Genomic DNA, 14,093 nt, shown 5'->3' with positions numbered 1-14,093 from the left:
GACCTTGGCAAAGACCCAGAACTCAAAACCTCCCACAGGAGTACCAGGATAGTCCAACTGGAAGCGTACCAAAGTCAAATGAACATGCACCCTGAGATGCCCCTCATTCCTCAGTCAAGGAATAAAAGCATGGCAAAATTGTGCACTGAGATACTATGTGCAATTCTCCCAGGGACAGAAGACACCAAACATGTCTTTGTCTCAGAGAAGATAGCTGAGTGGGTTGCATCTCTTTTGAACCCTCTATGGGGTTCAAGACCTGCCATGATTTTGGCGATAACTCGAGGCCAGTTGTCCCAAGTAACCTAACACTAACAACAAACTAACAGCTTGTTTTCTCTGAATAGTTCCTAACTAGCCTCATGAACAGGAAAGGTATTTCCATGAGCTCTCTGTGGCTGCGAAGAAGGAACTGAGGTGTGTGCGTGGGTGCACTCCCATATACAGATGGAGCTGATGACATCATCCTAGCACAAGAGTGCTCCTGCACCTTGCACTCAGCAGACACTGCTTTTCTACACAGCTGCACAGTATAACACCAGAGGCACCATATCTCATGAGTGAGAATGCACAGAGGCGTTCAAAGAATAAGCCACTTTATGGAGCCAAAGTACTGAAACCACATGAATATTGCTTGTTGTAACATGATGAATCTGAATCTGCTACTGAACACAGATACCAAACATATAGATCTTATTTTTTGACAACTGTGTCTCTGAAGATCCAAATCTTCAAATCTGTCAGCCCTAAGGAGAACTTTTTAGACAAACAGCAATATTGCCTTCCACTGCTGCAAGCTCCATCAAGCATTTTCTAGGCTTTGCAAAGCACCAAACTAGAGATTTTTTTTATGTCTCAAGGAGAGGCTCAGAGTCTTCAATTGCCATGGTGATTACAATTGTATTTCCAAGATAGACATTCATAAATTATCCTTAAGAATGTTTATAACTTGAGCTACATCACTCCCTCATACAGTTTTTTGCAATATGATTCAAACTGGTGACAGGCAAAATATAATTTTTAGTCATTTTTGCTATGCTTTGGCCTGACTACTAACTCAGTTTATACTGAAGATATTCCAAAATAGCTCACTGCTGCATCAAAGGCAACACTAACTGAAGGGGTCTTTTGGGACTTAAATAAGATCTGAAAAGATCTTTCAAAATACATTTCAGCTGTTTAGATAATCTCTTGCGATCCCGAATATCAAGGTTCAAATTTATGATTGATGCAGTTCACAGCATGAATAGTTTCTTGTTTAAAGTTGGCCTTCATGACACTTAAACAGTTCATGTTCACTGCTACACAATCTGAATTCAGAGCAACTAGTTCTGACTTGAGTTATTGAATCTTGTTACCTGCAATTCCCAAAGCAGTTTTCTGTGCAATATGATCAGCTGTAGCAGAATTTGACGTGTACCAATTCTTGTTCAGCTACAGAATTGTCACTGGATCAGCCATTAAAATTCTAATGATAGTTTGATGTATTCCAGTCATTTTTCAATTTTTTTTTTAAAAGTCAGCTGTAGCAAAATATTAGAGAAAGCCCCAAATCAAATCAAACTGTTTCACAGCAGACAATCAAATTGTAGCCAATTTTACCCACTCAGCTTTGGTTGGCAACTGAAACTATCACTTGTGTTCTGGCAAAGACAACAACTGCCTTTGATCTAACTGTGGTCTACAGTTTAGAAGGTTCTATTGCTCTGCTCTATCTTCTCTCTTCCTTACCATTAAGTCCTCTCAACCCCCTGAACCCTTCCAGCTACTCTCCCTATCTGACAGGCAGATTTATGTTACTGCACCTTAGAACTGAGGAAAATGGACACTTCCATGAGGAGGTAGCACTCCTACTTGTCCTGGACTTCTGAACAACAGGACTTTTCCCAGCCTGGGTAGTGTCCACAGCTTATACAACACAGAGCCCATGCCCAAAGTCTCCCTGTTATAGGTTCACGTTTTCTCAAAGACATCCTTCAAGAACTTCATGGTAGCTATAATCAATTTTCCATGCTAAAATTTATCAGAACTGAAATACAAATTTGAGGGATCAGGAGGTAAAGCCTTCAACAGCAGACTCTGGGTATACCTTTTTGCCACCACATTCCTCATGGAACCAGAATGGAGAAAAATCTGATCACACACTCAAAAGTAGCAACTCATAATAAACAGACAAGTATAGAAATATTACAGCCCAATAGGCATCTCTCACTGTTTCAATCCAACACTGAGGGCTGATTCCTGCTCACTGAAATCAATGCGAGTCTTTCCATCAATTTTAGTGGGAGCTGGATGGGGCTCTTAAAAAACGATACGCAATTTATAGATTCGTCAGTCAATGAAAACAAACTCTTCTTTGCTACATCATATACAGTTTGATTTGAAATGCCCGTTTTAAAAAAATACCTACCAAACCATAAGGTACAGATATTGTCAAAAAAGCAGCCATGTAAAACTGACACCGCCTTTGTCAACAGATCTTAAGAGGTACCTGGATATTTTAGTGACAAAAATATTTACTACTTTAAACTCCTGTTAACACTGTAGAGTGTATATAACTATGATCAAGTTTGCTGGATTCCATTCTAGCTCCTCTATAAAAAGAGCTATTAAACAAGTTCCAGTAACAGGGAAAGTTTTGCCTTCAATTACACCTGTAACCCCATTGAAAATACTGCACAGGATAACTGAGGCCACAATTTGGACTGCCGAATCTTGTTGGTGGTGACGCACAAGCCAAAAAGAACAAAGCTTGATTTTTAGACAGCAGGCAGAGTCTGCAGGGCTAGCACAAACTTTATTTAAAACCACTTAGAGAAAATCTTATACGGAATTACACTTAAGGCACTGAAATGAAGCCCTACTTATTTTCCAATCACTTTTCGGTTACCCTTGAAACTCAAAATAAACTTCTCCTTATTCTACTCTTTAAAAGTGATTCACAAATATCAAGAAAATATACAAAGTGTGGGCGTTATGTGCTAAGTGAACTGAAAAGGGAATGAAGCATTCACTTCAATTATGGGGGTGGAGGGTCATGGCAGAAGGAAGTCTCACCTACCTAGATACAGACTGCTAACTCTTTTTGCTTCATGTCAACAGCTCTGAGTACACTATGCTGGAAATATCACATCTACCATGAAAAGCCACTAGGACCAGCTCGGCATGATAGGAGTATATAGGGATATTTTAAAAGATAAATTAAAAAAAATAAATAATCAAAAATCAAAGACAAGCCCTTGTTTTGTTTTCAAGAGGAAAAAACTATGAACCCATATATTACAATTAATGCTCAACACCTACACTCACCAGTCTGGCTTTATACTTCTGCTGACAAGTAGAGTACAAACTGAAGGGTTACAGATAGAATCAGGGGGAAATAAGGGAATCAAATTTCCTGGTAAATTATAAGCTGTGTGCTTCTCTTGCCTTTGCTAGTTGAAGCATTCAGCACATAATATTGCAACAGTTTTGGAGTTTAGTATCAGAGATCATGTGACACATAGAAATAGAATTCTATAGCCTATGAGAGTACAAAAAATGTTTAGATCACTGAAGTAGTGAAGACTTAGACAAATGCAGCTATTATCTAACTGAATTATCTAGTTAAGAAGATTTATATTAAGAACACTATCCCAGGCCTTGGCTGTAACTTGGACAAATTCCCTGGGTAGATATTGACAGCCAACCACTACTGTAGCCATGCTGATTAGCAAGCACTTAGCCGAGACAGGCAAAGACAATTTAAACGGCAATTTGCACTAATGCATTTTCTCCAACTGATAAAATACACTGGTGCAAATCATGGCTTACAGCACCTTTGCCTGTCTAAGCTAGGTGGCTGCACCTGTGCAGCTACACTAATGACTGGCCACCTATGGAATGCCAGCTGAACCACCAATGAACTTCACACAATTGTAGCCATAGTAAATCTGCAGAATTGATTCACTAGAGTATAAAAATGAGCTATAAGAAAAGCTTTATAAAAAACTGTGCTAAGGAAGCAGTTGTCAAGGGCTTCTATTGCCCATAATACACTTAAGTATATACAAGGCCAAAACGTGGAAGTATCTTTCTGATAAAGTATTTTCTTACCTTTTCCAGGACTAAGGTTTTGGTCTATAAAAACCTTAAGTTCTCCATTGGCTTCAATTAGTCCAGCCTAGTAAAGAAAATAAAAGATTTACAATATCTATAGAAAACTACTTTCTTTACTATTAATTTTGAAAGATCTAATGTAATTTGTTAAGACTTCCCCAACCCAGGTTTCCAAATTAAAACTGCAACTCAATAACAATAGTATCTCCACCCCATAATGGCCAGTAAGGTAAAGTATGTACTAAATAAAGCTTTGTGGAAAACGTCTGTTCTTTAAAATACTTAAATACCATACTAACAACTATACCGGTGACATATTCCACAGGAAAAAAAAATCACTAAGACCATCCCACAAGAAAAAGCAGGGAGACAGAAAAACAGATTTCTGCTTCATTATCCAGAATATACTTATAAAATTGACAGCCAGTAAAATTATAGTAAGTCTTGAGTAAAGAATAAATGTCATAAGTATACATATATGTGCTTCCTCTTAATGATCAATAAGCCTCAACTTCCTGAACTTAACTGCTAAACAGGTTAGTAGCCAGGCCCCATATGGCAACAGTTTGTAGAAAAGGACAAAAACAACTAGGAGTCTGGTGGTACCTTAAAGACTAACAGATTTATTTGGGCATAAGCTTTCATGAGTTAACCCTCCCCCCCCCCCCCCACTTCTTCAGATGCATGGAGTGAAAATTACAGATACAGGTACAAATATATATTGGCATATGAAGAGAAGGGAGTTGCCTTACAAGTGGAGAACCAATGCAGAAGGCCAATTCAGTCACAGAGGATGTGGTCCACTCCCAATAATTGATGAGCAGGTGTCAATACCAAGAGATGGAAAATTGCTTTTGTAGTGAGCCAGCCACTCCCAGTTCCTATTCAAGCCCAAATTGATGGTGTTAAGTTTGCAAATGAAGTTCGCAAATTGTAGCGCAGCAGTTTCTCTCTGAAGTCTGTTTTTGAAGTTTTTTTGTTGAAGGATGGCTACTTTTAAATCTGTTTATTGGGTGTCCAGGGAGATTTAATTGTTCTCCTACTGGCTTTTGTATGTTACCATTCCTGATGTCTGATGTGTGTCCATTTACCCTCTATGTAGAGGGAAGACTTATCAAGTCCCGTCCCGTCCCTCCCTGGTCTTCTTTTCTCAAGACTACAGGTTTTTTAAACCTTTCCTCATAAGTCAAATTTTCTAAACCTTTAATCATTTTTGTTGTTCTCCTCTTGACTCTTTCTGATTTGTCCACATCTTTCCTAAACTGTGGTGCCCAAAATTGGATACAGAACCAGCTGGGATCTACTAGTGCTGAGTAGAGAAGGACAATTACCTCCTGTGTCTAACATACAATGCGCCTGTTAATATACCCGAGAATACTACTAAACCTTTTTTGCAGGTGCTTCACACTGACAACTCAGTTTGTGGTCCTCTACAACTTAAAGAACCTTTTCATCACTACTAACCCTAAATAGTTATTCCCTATTTTTGTAGTTGTGAATTTGGCACATGTAACAACCACTTTCCAACAGCTGCTCTGAAAAAAAGTGGGAGGAACCAAGCTAACTCTCCCACAAGACGTGTGATGGATCTCAGTAGTGGAAGGTTTTGAGCACTATCTCAAGAACTGGCCTAATCTGATGACAGTCTGTGAACAAAATTGTGAAAAAATAGATGGCACTGTCACACCCAAAGTTCTCAACGTTGGGCTAAGAGAAATGTTGAACGCATGCCGAGTCCCCTGAAGCCTATTTCTGTAGCCTTGAACAAAATGCAGGGAAATAGCGGTTTTATTGCTGACGCTGTTGAAAATGGAAGGAACTGAGTGAAATCTTAAAAAGAGAAATATGCCATTGCAGAGTTTAAATTACAAGCATTAAAAAACCATATGGGACAAGAACTATCTCCAGCTCATTTTCTTGCAAATATTCTCAATACTCGGTACCAGAGTAAACCTTAACTGCTGAAAAAGAGGAGCTGGCTATGACATGGACATCTAGCAGTCATCCCTCCATAATGCCAACTATAATAAACTTCAGAGTTAAGGGTGCACCATTCAAGAAATATGTTTGCTGATGATATTTTAAAGAAAGTCACACCAGTGAACTGGTGGAAGTCATTTAAGCACTTCAATTCAGAGACTGTCGAAGTGATAATCTCCCTTCTAACAGCAGTAGTTTTTTCCGCGGGTGTTGAAAGAATATTTTCTTCCTTTGGACTAATTCATTCCAAACTGAGAAATCGTGTGGGACCTGAAAAAGTAGGAAAGCTTGTTTTTCTTTTCCAGATTATGAACTAACAGGAAAATGAAGGTGAAGATGACTGAGTTAGCTGCAGAAGCCAATATTTTAAGTTTGTCATGTTGACCTGGCTGACAGTCGATTTGTTGGGGTTTTTTTTTTTTAAATATTTCATTTAACTATTTTAGTTAAAAACAATTTTAACAAAAACAAACCTGATTTTAAAAACCTTGAATGTTTAACTAAATTCAAAAATTCACATGCTTGTTTTGTTAAAATATTATATGTTTGCTGTTGAAGAAAAAATCCAGAATACTTAACGTTGTTGTTTAAATAATACAATTTAAATGTCTGTCTGGTGATGTTCTCCTCTTAATACAGCATGGCAAGCAAATCCTCCAAATATTAATGATAAACCTGTTGAATCGGAGATAGTTCACCTCCAAATGACTTCATAAATATCTGCTTCATTTACCTTTGGTAAATGAAATAACCAAACAATCATTCATTATCTGATATAGCTGTAAAACTAATCTGAAAAGTTTTCTAAATAAATCACTTAAAAATGTCTCGTGTGTACCTTCTAAAAATGAAACCAACATCTATCTCTGAGTTGTGAAGAATATGTATTAAGGTTATAACAACCAACAAGAACACACTTCTATGTAGAAATCCTTGATTAAATTGAGTCTTCCTGACATGATTTAAATCATGATTTAAATCAAATCCACCCTGGCCAGCAACACTCCAATGGAGCCTCAAATGTAAATTAAAACTACCCTCACCCACCCCCACCCCCGGCGGAATCCCGAGGGACTGAAACAGTACAAACTAACAGCACATTTTCCAGCATAAGTTCTTTTTTCCAAACATAGATGCTCCAGCTGGTGTAGGAAGGCTGCAATTAAAACTCCCATATACCATAAGGAGTTAGTCAAGCTCAACAGATTGCTGTCAATCAGATCTCCTTTGCACATGTGCAGTTTCCTGATTAGTTTCATTTATTTTATTCAAGATAACTCAAATCAAGCAACTTTTCAGATAGCTTTTTATAGCTGTGCTGAGTGAAGCTTGACTTCTAGAAGATCACAAAAATGAGTTAATTTTTCTGTAAGTAAAAACCTAGGACAGAGATGGGCAAACTTTTTGGTCTGGAGGCCACATCAGGGTTCCGAAACTGTATGGAGGGCTGGGTAGGGAAGGCTGAGCCTCCCCAAACAACCTGGCCCTCATCCCCATCCAACTTCCTGCCCCCTGACTGCCCCAGCCAAACCTCCCCGTTCCTTGTCCGCTGACAGCCCCCTCCCGGGACCCCCACCCCTAACCGCCCCCCCCCCCCCCGGACCTCATCCCCTATCGAAGTCCCCCCCCCCTTGTCTCCTGACTGCTCTGACCCCTATCCACACCCCCACCCTGACAGGCTCCCCAGGACTCCCACACCTATCCAACTGCCCCCTGATTGTCCCCCAAGACCCCCTTCCCCTTATCCAAACCCCCCCACTCCCCACCCCCTTACCATGCCACTGAGAGCGCCAGGACTGGCGGCTGTGCCACCCGGCCAGAGCCAGCCATGCCACCACACAGTCTAGAGCAGGGCTGGACAAACTACAGCCCGTGGGCCAGATCCGGCCTGCAGGATTGCCCCCCGTGGCGCTGCAGGCCCCTTGCCACTCTCAGAAGCGGCCAGCACCCTGGAGCCCCGGGGGGTGGGGGGGCATGCAGAGTGTGTTGCCCTTGCCTCCAGGCACCGTCCCCTGCAGCTCCCATTGGCTGAGAATGGGGAACTGTGGCAAATGGGAGCTTCGGAGGAGGTACCTGGAGACATAGCAAGGGCAGCGTGCACGGCCATGCAGGGACATGGTGCCGGCTGCTTCCCAGAGCAGTGCGGGACCAGGGCACACATTCCCTGGCCCAGGTGTGCGCTGCTGCCACTCTGGAGCCTGAACCCCTCCCCCCCCAACTTCCTGCTTGCACCTCGCACCCCTCCTGCACCCCAACTCCCTGCCTGAGCCCCCACCGCACCCCTCTGCACCCCCAACCCCCCTGCCACACCCCAACTCCCTGCCCTGAGCCCCCCTGCCACACCCATCCTGCACCCCAACCCCCTGCCCAGAGCTCCCTCCCGCAGTCCGCACCCCTGCCCTGAGCCCCCTCTTGCACTCTGCACCCTTCCTCTGCCCCAATCCCTTGGCCTGAGCCTCTTTCTTCACATTGCACTCACTCCCACACCCCGCACTCCAACCCCCCGCCCCAGCCCTGCATACAGTTTCCCCACCCTCTGCCTCAAAAGTTTGACCACCCCGGTCTAGAGCACTGGGGCATACCACCCAGCAGGAGCTCACAGCCCCGCCACCCAGAGTGCTGGCAGCATCATGAGCGGAGGCTGCAGGGGATGGGCGACAGCAGGAGATGGGCCGGGGGCTAGCCTCCCTGGCCGGGAGCTTAAGGGCTGGGCAGGATGGTCCCACAAGCCGCATGTGGCCCGCAGGCCGTAGTTTGCCCACTTCTGACCTAGGACTATGATACCTCCTAGAACTTTGGTCTTTTAGACTATTCTTGAAGCAATACTTAGCTGTACTTATAGTTCAGATCTGCAAAAAGGTAAGCTTATTGCTTTAATTACATCTTGCTCCTTATCCCCTCCTTTTGAGCCACATTTGCATAGGCGCTGACTCTGTGGGTGCTCCAGAGTTAGAGCACCCCTGGGGAAAAAATAGTGGGTGCTCAGCACTCACCAGCAGCCCCGGCGATCAGCTCCTCTCCCTTTGCCCCAGCACCTCCTGCCCTGCCAATGATCAGCTGTTCAGCGGCATGCAGGAGGTGCTGGAGGGGAAGGAGAGGAGTGGGGGCAGGAAGAGGCAGAGCAAGGGCAGGGTGTACTCGGGGGCAGAAAGAGGTGCGGCAAGGGCCTTGGGCATAGCAGGGAATCGAGCACCCCTGAGGAAATCAGAAACTCGGTGCCTCTGCATACTTGTCTTATCTAATTGCTCAGAAAGAGGCTGGGCAAGGGCAAAAAGAATTGGGGCGAGGGCCTAGGGTGAAGCACAGGGCGAGCACCCCTGAGGAAACCAGAAAGTCAGTGCCTCTGCACACCTGTATTATCTAACTGCTCTGAAACTTAGTTTTGTTTCCACTTAAATCACTCTGCTCAGCAACAGCGAAGATTATACTATGTGGGCTATGGACAAGTTAAATCACTGCCTTGTCTCTTTCTTTCACCAAAGAAAAACTTTTAAGAGTCCATAGCTAAAATGCAGTGCAAATCATATTTATCAGAGTTCAACAATTTCTCAGGAGCCTAAAAATATCTTCACAAGATGCACATGGGCCAGTGGCCAATAACTGATCTCTCTGGTGGACAAGTTGCCAATACCAATGGTTTTCTTCTCTTGTAGGGAGCAGCCAAATGAGCATAGAATCTCCTGCATTCACCCAAGACTACATATAGAACTCAATCTCCTGCAAGTGACTTAAGCACTTGGTCTGCTAGTCTAAAGAGCAGGAGTGACAAGAGTTTCATTAACTCATTATACTGGGCTGCTTCTCCCATATTTCACTCCTTTACCACTATTACACTGTAGCTCACGAAAGCTTATGCTCAAATAAATTTGTTAGTCTCTAAAGGTGCCACAAGTACTCCTGTTCTTTTTGCGAATACAGACTAACACGGCTGCTACTCTGAAACCTGTCACTACTACACTGTTATTCCTGGGGGATCAGGTGCCAACAAAATTAAAAATTATGTCACAATATTTTCAAATTCTGCAAAATTCTGCATATTTTAGGTGTCAAAATAACAACACCAGTTTTAACTATTTGTAGTCATTTATTTCAAAATACCTGTCAGCAAGTATTCAGGTAATGTTTTTTGACAAATAGATTCCTTACTAGACATTGTGACAAAGTTCCTCCTCTACCTTGGTGGGTCTTGCGCTTATTGGCGGATTTGCTCGCCTTGGAGCTTCACGGCAGCCCTCAGCTTAGCTGTTTTTTCTGAACCCACAGTCCAGGTCGACTCCTCCTGTGTCTGACCAGGAGTTGGGAGGTTTGGGGAACCCGGGCCCGCCCTCTACTCCGGGTTCCAGCCCAGGGCCCTGTGGAATGCAGCTGTTTAGAGTGCCTCCTTGAACAGCTGTGCAACAGCAACTCCTCCCTGGGCTACTTCCCCATGGCCCCCTCCCAACGCCTTCTTTATCTTCACCATAGGACCTTCCTCCCAGTGTCTGATCATGCTTGTACTCCTCAGTCCCCCAACAGTCCATGTTCTCACTCTCAGCTCCTAGCGCATCTTGCTCCCAGCTCCTTACATGCGCACCACAAACTGAAGTGAGCTCCTTTTTAAACCCAGGTGCCCTGATTAGCCTGCCTTAATTGATTCTAGCAGCTTCTTGATTGGCTGAAGGTGTTCGAATCAGCCTGTCTGTCTTAATTGTCTCCAGAAGGTTCCTGATTGTTCTGGTACCTTCCCTGTTAAGGGACCTACTTAACCTGGGGCTAATATATCTGCCTTCTTTTACTCTCCTGTAGCCATCTGGCCCGACCCTGTCACAACATATTACTCAGAGTTCTGTATTAATAATTAATTTAAACTACAATACAGAACTGCTTTTCCTACACCCCTCAGAAGCAGTGCAAAGGCTTGGGGGAGTCAGGGGTAACGGAGAAGCTCAGGGAGAGAGAAGTAAATTGCTGGGAAGGAGCCTGGGTGTGAACTTGGGAGGGTTGTTAGGTATGTGTGGGAAAAGTATGGAACAAGTTTTTGGGGGAGGCGGGGAGGAATTGTTAGGGAGCTTCCCCCATGCAGACCCTGGCTGACCCCTAACCTCTCCAATTCAGTCAGGCACATCTGCCCCTGTCCCCATGTGTCCCTGCACCCCATCCACGTGTTCCTCCACCTCCACTCAGACATCTACTCCCCCCATTCCCATGTGACCCTGCATCCCTCTCCCCATCCCCATGTGGCTCTATGCCCCCACCCAGCCACTACCCTGTCCCTATGTGTCCCTGTACCCCCTGCCCCTGCCCCCATATGTCTCTGTCCCCCCACTCATCCACCCCCTGTGCCTATGTGGCTCTGCACCCCTTTTCCCTACCACCATGTGGCCCTGATTCTCCCTCCCCCGTGGCCCTGTACCTCCACTCCCATTCAGCCCCTGCCCCAGGTCTGTCCTCCCCCACTAGCCTTTATGAGCCCCTGTCCGGCCCCCTAGCAGCACCATGCTGTCTTCCCATAGCCCATCTCCTGACCTGGCCTGACAGGAGCTGTGAAGAAGGCAGGTTCTTTCTCTTCCCTAGCCAGCTGGGAGCTGCTGCTGTGTTCTATTGCCACAGTGCCCTCTGGTGGGCAAAAGGCAGTACTGCAGCAACATGTCAGCAGACGCTTTTTCTGCTCTAAAAATTAAAAATATGCATAGCTCATTAATTATGCACTCAAGTCATGCTCATCCCAGATACTTCACATGCACAGAACACTGTCTAGTCAACTCTACCAGGCATACTAACGTACAGAGAAAATCATCAAGTGTTTTCTCCTACACGAGAACTCAGGATATTACAGTATATATTACAGTCTGCAATGCCAATGGACAACTTATCAGGGCAGCAGTAGCAACAACCATGTCCATAAAAAGCTCTTGGTACTTGCTGCCCTAGACCTGAACAAAATACAGTACAGACCGTTTACGCGTGAATCCGCTTAAAGCGCGGTAGCGCCACGCCTCCCAGTGCTACCTATTTAACACGCGAGACTCGTTAACATGCAGTACAGGAACTTGCTATGTAGCACTACAGATTTGCTCACTAACTCACTGACATAGAAATCGACAGGAAGTGCAGAGCAGAAACGTGTTGTATGTCTTTATCGATATTGGTAAAGACGTATCATGCACACTTAGTCATTGTCACGCTAGAGAGATATAATATATATAGTAGTTATATAGTAATTTATATACTACTTTAGAAAATTTTAACTGTAGACCTAATATAATGGCAGAAGGCAAGCGTCAGCGTTCCTACACTGTAGAAGAAAAGCTAGCTGCAATAGATCGAGTAAACAGCAGAGAAACCCAGGCCAAAGTTCCAAAAGATACTGGAATTGTCGAATCTACTCTCCGAGGATGGCTAAAAAACTAATCTAAACTGAATGGCTTTGTACAAAATATCAATTCTGTCACGGGGCTTAAGCGAAAACATGTGCGCTATTCAGCAAAACCCATGACAGACAAAGCCATGCGCACACGGTTTGCTCAGGAAAGGCTGAAAGGAATGCCATTAAGTGGCCCAATTCTTCAAGCCCAAGCGACAAAATTTGGAAATTTAACGGGGGATGAATCATTCCAAGCCAGCAAGGGCTTATAAATTATTTTTAAAAGCATCATGCCATAGCGCAGGTATCTATTTCTGGAGAAAGCCGATCAGCCAATTAATTGGCCACAAACGTGTTTCCCGCCGAGTTAAAATCTATTTTACAAAATGAAGACTACCATGAAGAACAACTTTATAATTGTGATGAAACAGCTTTATTTGCAAAACTGCTATCTGATAAGACTTTAGCCTTTAATTACGACACACATAAAACAGCTGGATTTAAAAAGATAAAAGATCATGTGACTTCTTTTTTGTAGTAATAAGACAGGCAGCCAAAAGCTTGCCCCTCCCCTCTTCTCGTTGGCCACTTTCATAACCCTCGCTGCTTTAATCACCTCAACAGAGCCAAACTACCAATAATATACATGAAGAGCAAAAATGCTTGGATGACAAGACATTTTCAACAACTGGTTCCACAACAGCTTTGTTCCAGCTGTTCGTAAGCATCTGTGGTCGAAGAAACTCAAAGCCAAAGCACTTTTGCTACCAGACAATTGTTCAGCCCATCTTCCAGCCAAATCACTGGTATCGAGCGATGGAAAAATGTGAGTGCTATACCTACCATTCAACACAACCTCAAAAATTCAACCTTTAGATCAGGGCATTATTTAGAATTTTTAAAACAATTATCGACAGGAGCTGATTTCGGCGATCGTGTCATGCACGTCTTCAGGCACTTCCGAATTTCTGAAACAGTTAAACAGGAAGGAAATTTATTTAGTTAAAAAAGCTTGAGACGGAGTAAAACAAAAGTCCATTGAGAACTGCTGGATGAAGGCTCTCAGTAATGCCTTTTCTGTCAAAGACGGCTCAGACCACTGTTCCCTTTAAGCTGTGTGCACACACACACAGATTCTAAACCCCGCGCACACATTTGTCTCACATCCTGATCGCACATCGGTCGGGATGCCCGCTTTTCCCAGGCAATGGGAGCCACAGAGCTTGTGCTTGTGGCGGGCAAAGCACATGGAGAGTTGAGAACCCCCCCACCGCGCCCTGACCCTAGGAGCCAGAGACCTCCCAGCAGGGCAGGTGAGTGCAGCCAGGGAAGGGAGCAGGGTATGGTGGAGTGAGTGTCTGGAGGGCACTGGGCAGTGAGGGCGGTTTGTGTGTTTTGGGCTGCTAGACAGTGGGGGAGGTGTGTGTGTGTGTGTGTCAGGGCACTGGGAAGAGGGAGTCTGTTGTGGATCATTGTTTAATTGTGGTGGCGGGGCTGTGGGGGAAGGGCACTGGAAGGGAGGGAGGAGAAATCTGTATTGGGAAAACTAGCGAGTGGGGGGGTTCTGTGTGAGGTGCTCGGCAGCTGTGGTGGGGCTGTGGGCAGGGGGGCACTGGGCAGGGGTGGTGGTTTGCACAGCACTGTGCATTTGTGTCAAATGTGGGGGGTTTTG

At 44.3% G+C, this 14,093-nt stretch overlaps 1 protein-coding gene across 6 annotated transcripts in view; it reads right to left on the bottom strand.

The window, feature by feature from the left end:
• TFDP1 (transcription factor Dp-1) overlaps window positions 1–14,093 on the bottom strand; it is a 98,987-nt gene that overhangs the window by 67,877 nt on the left and 17,017 nt on the right. For 5 of the 6 annotated variants that reach the window (XM_077813887.1, XM_077813917.1, XM_077813895.1 and 2 more), the window contains exon 3: window positions 4,096–4,162. In XM_077813887.1, the coding sequence (XP_077670013.1) occupies window positions 4,096–4,162 (67 nt within the window). Of the gene's footprint in view, window positions 1–4,095; window positions 4,163–13,264; window positions 13,284–14,093 lie in introns of those variants that run through there. The other variant, XM_077813927.1, reaches the window with a different exon arrangement.

The sequence above is a fragment of the Eretmochelys imbricata genome, chromosome 1 (genome assembly GCF_965152235.1).
Source record: "Eretmochelys imbricata isolate rEreImb1 chromosome 1, rEreImb1.hap1, whole genome shotgun sequence".
Classification (NCBI taxonomy): Eukaryota; Metazoa; Chordata; order Testudines; family Cheloniidae; genus Eretmochelys; species Eretmochelys imbricata.
The sequence above is the reverse complement of the archived record's forward strand: the minus strand, read 5'-3'. Positions and strand labels throughout refer to the sequence as shown.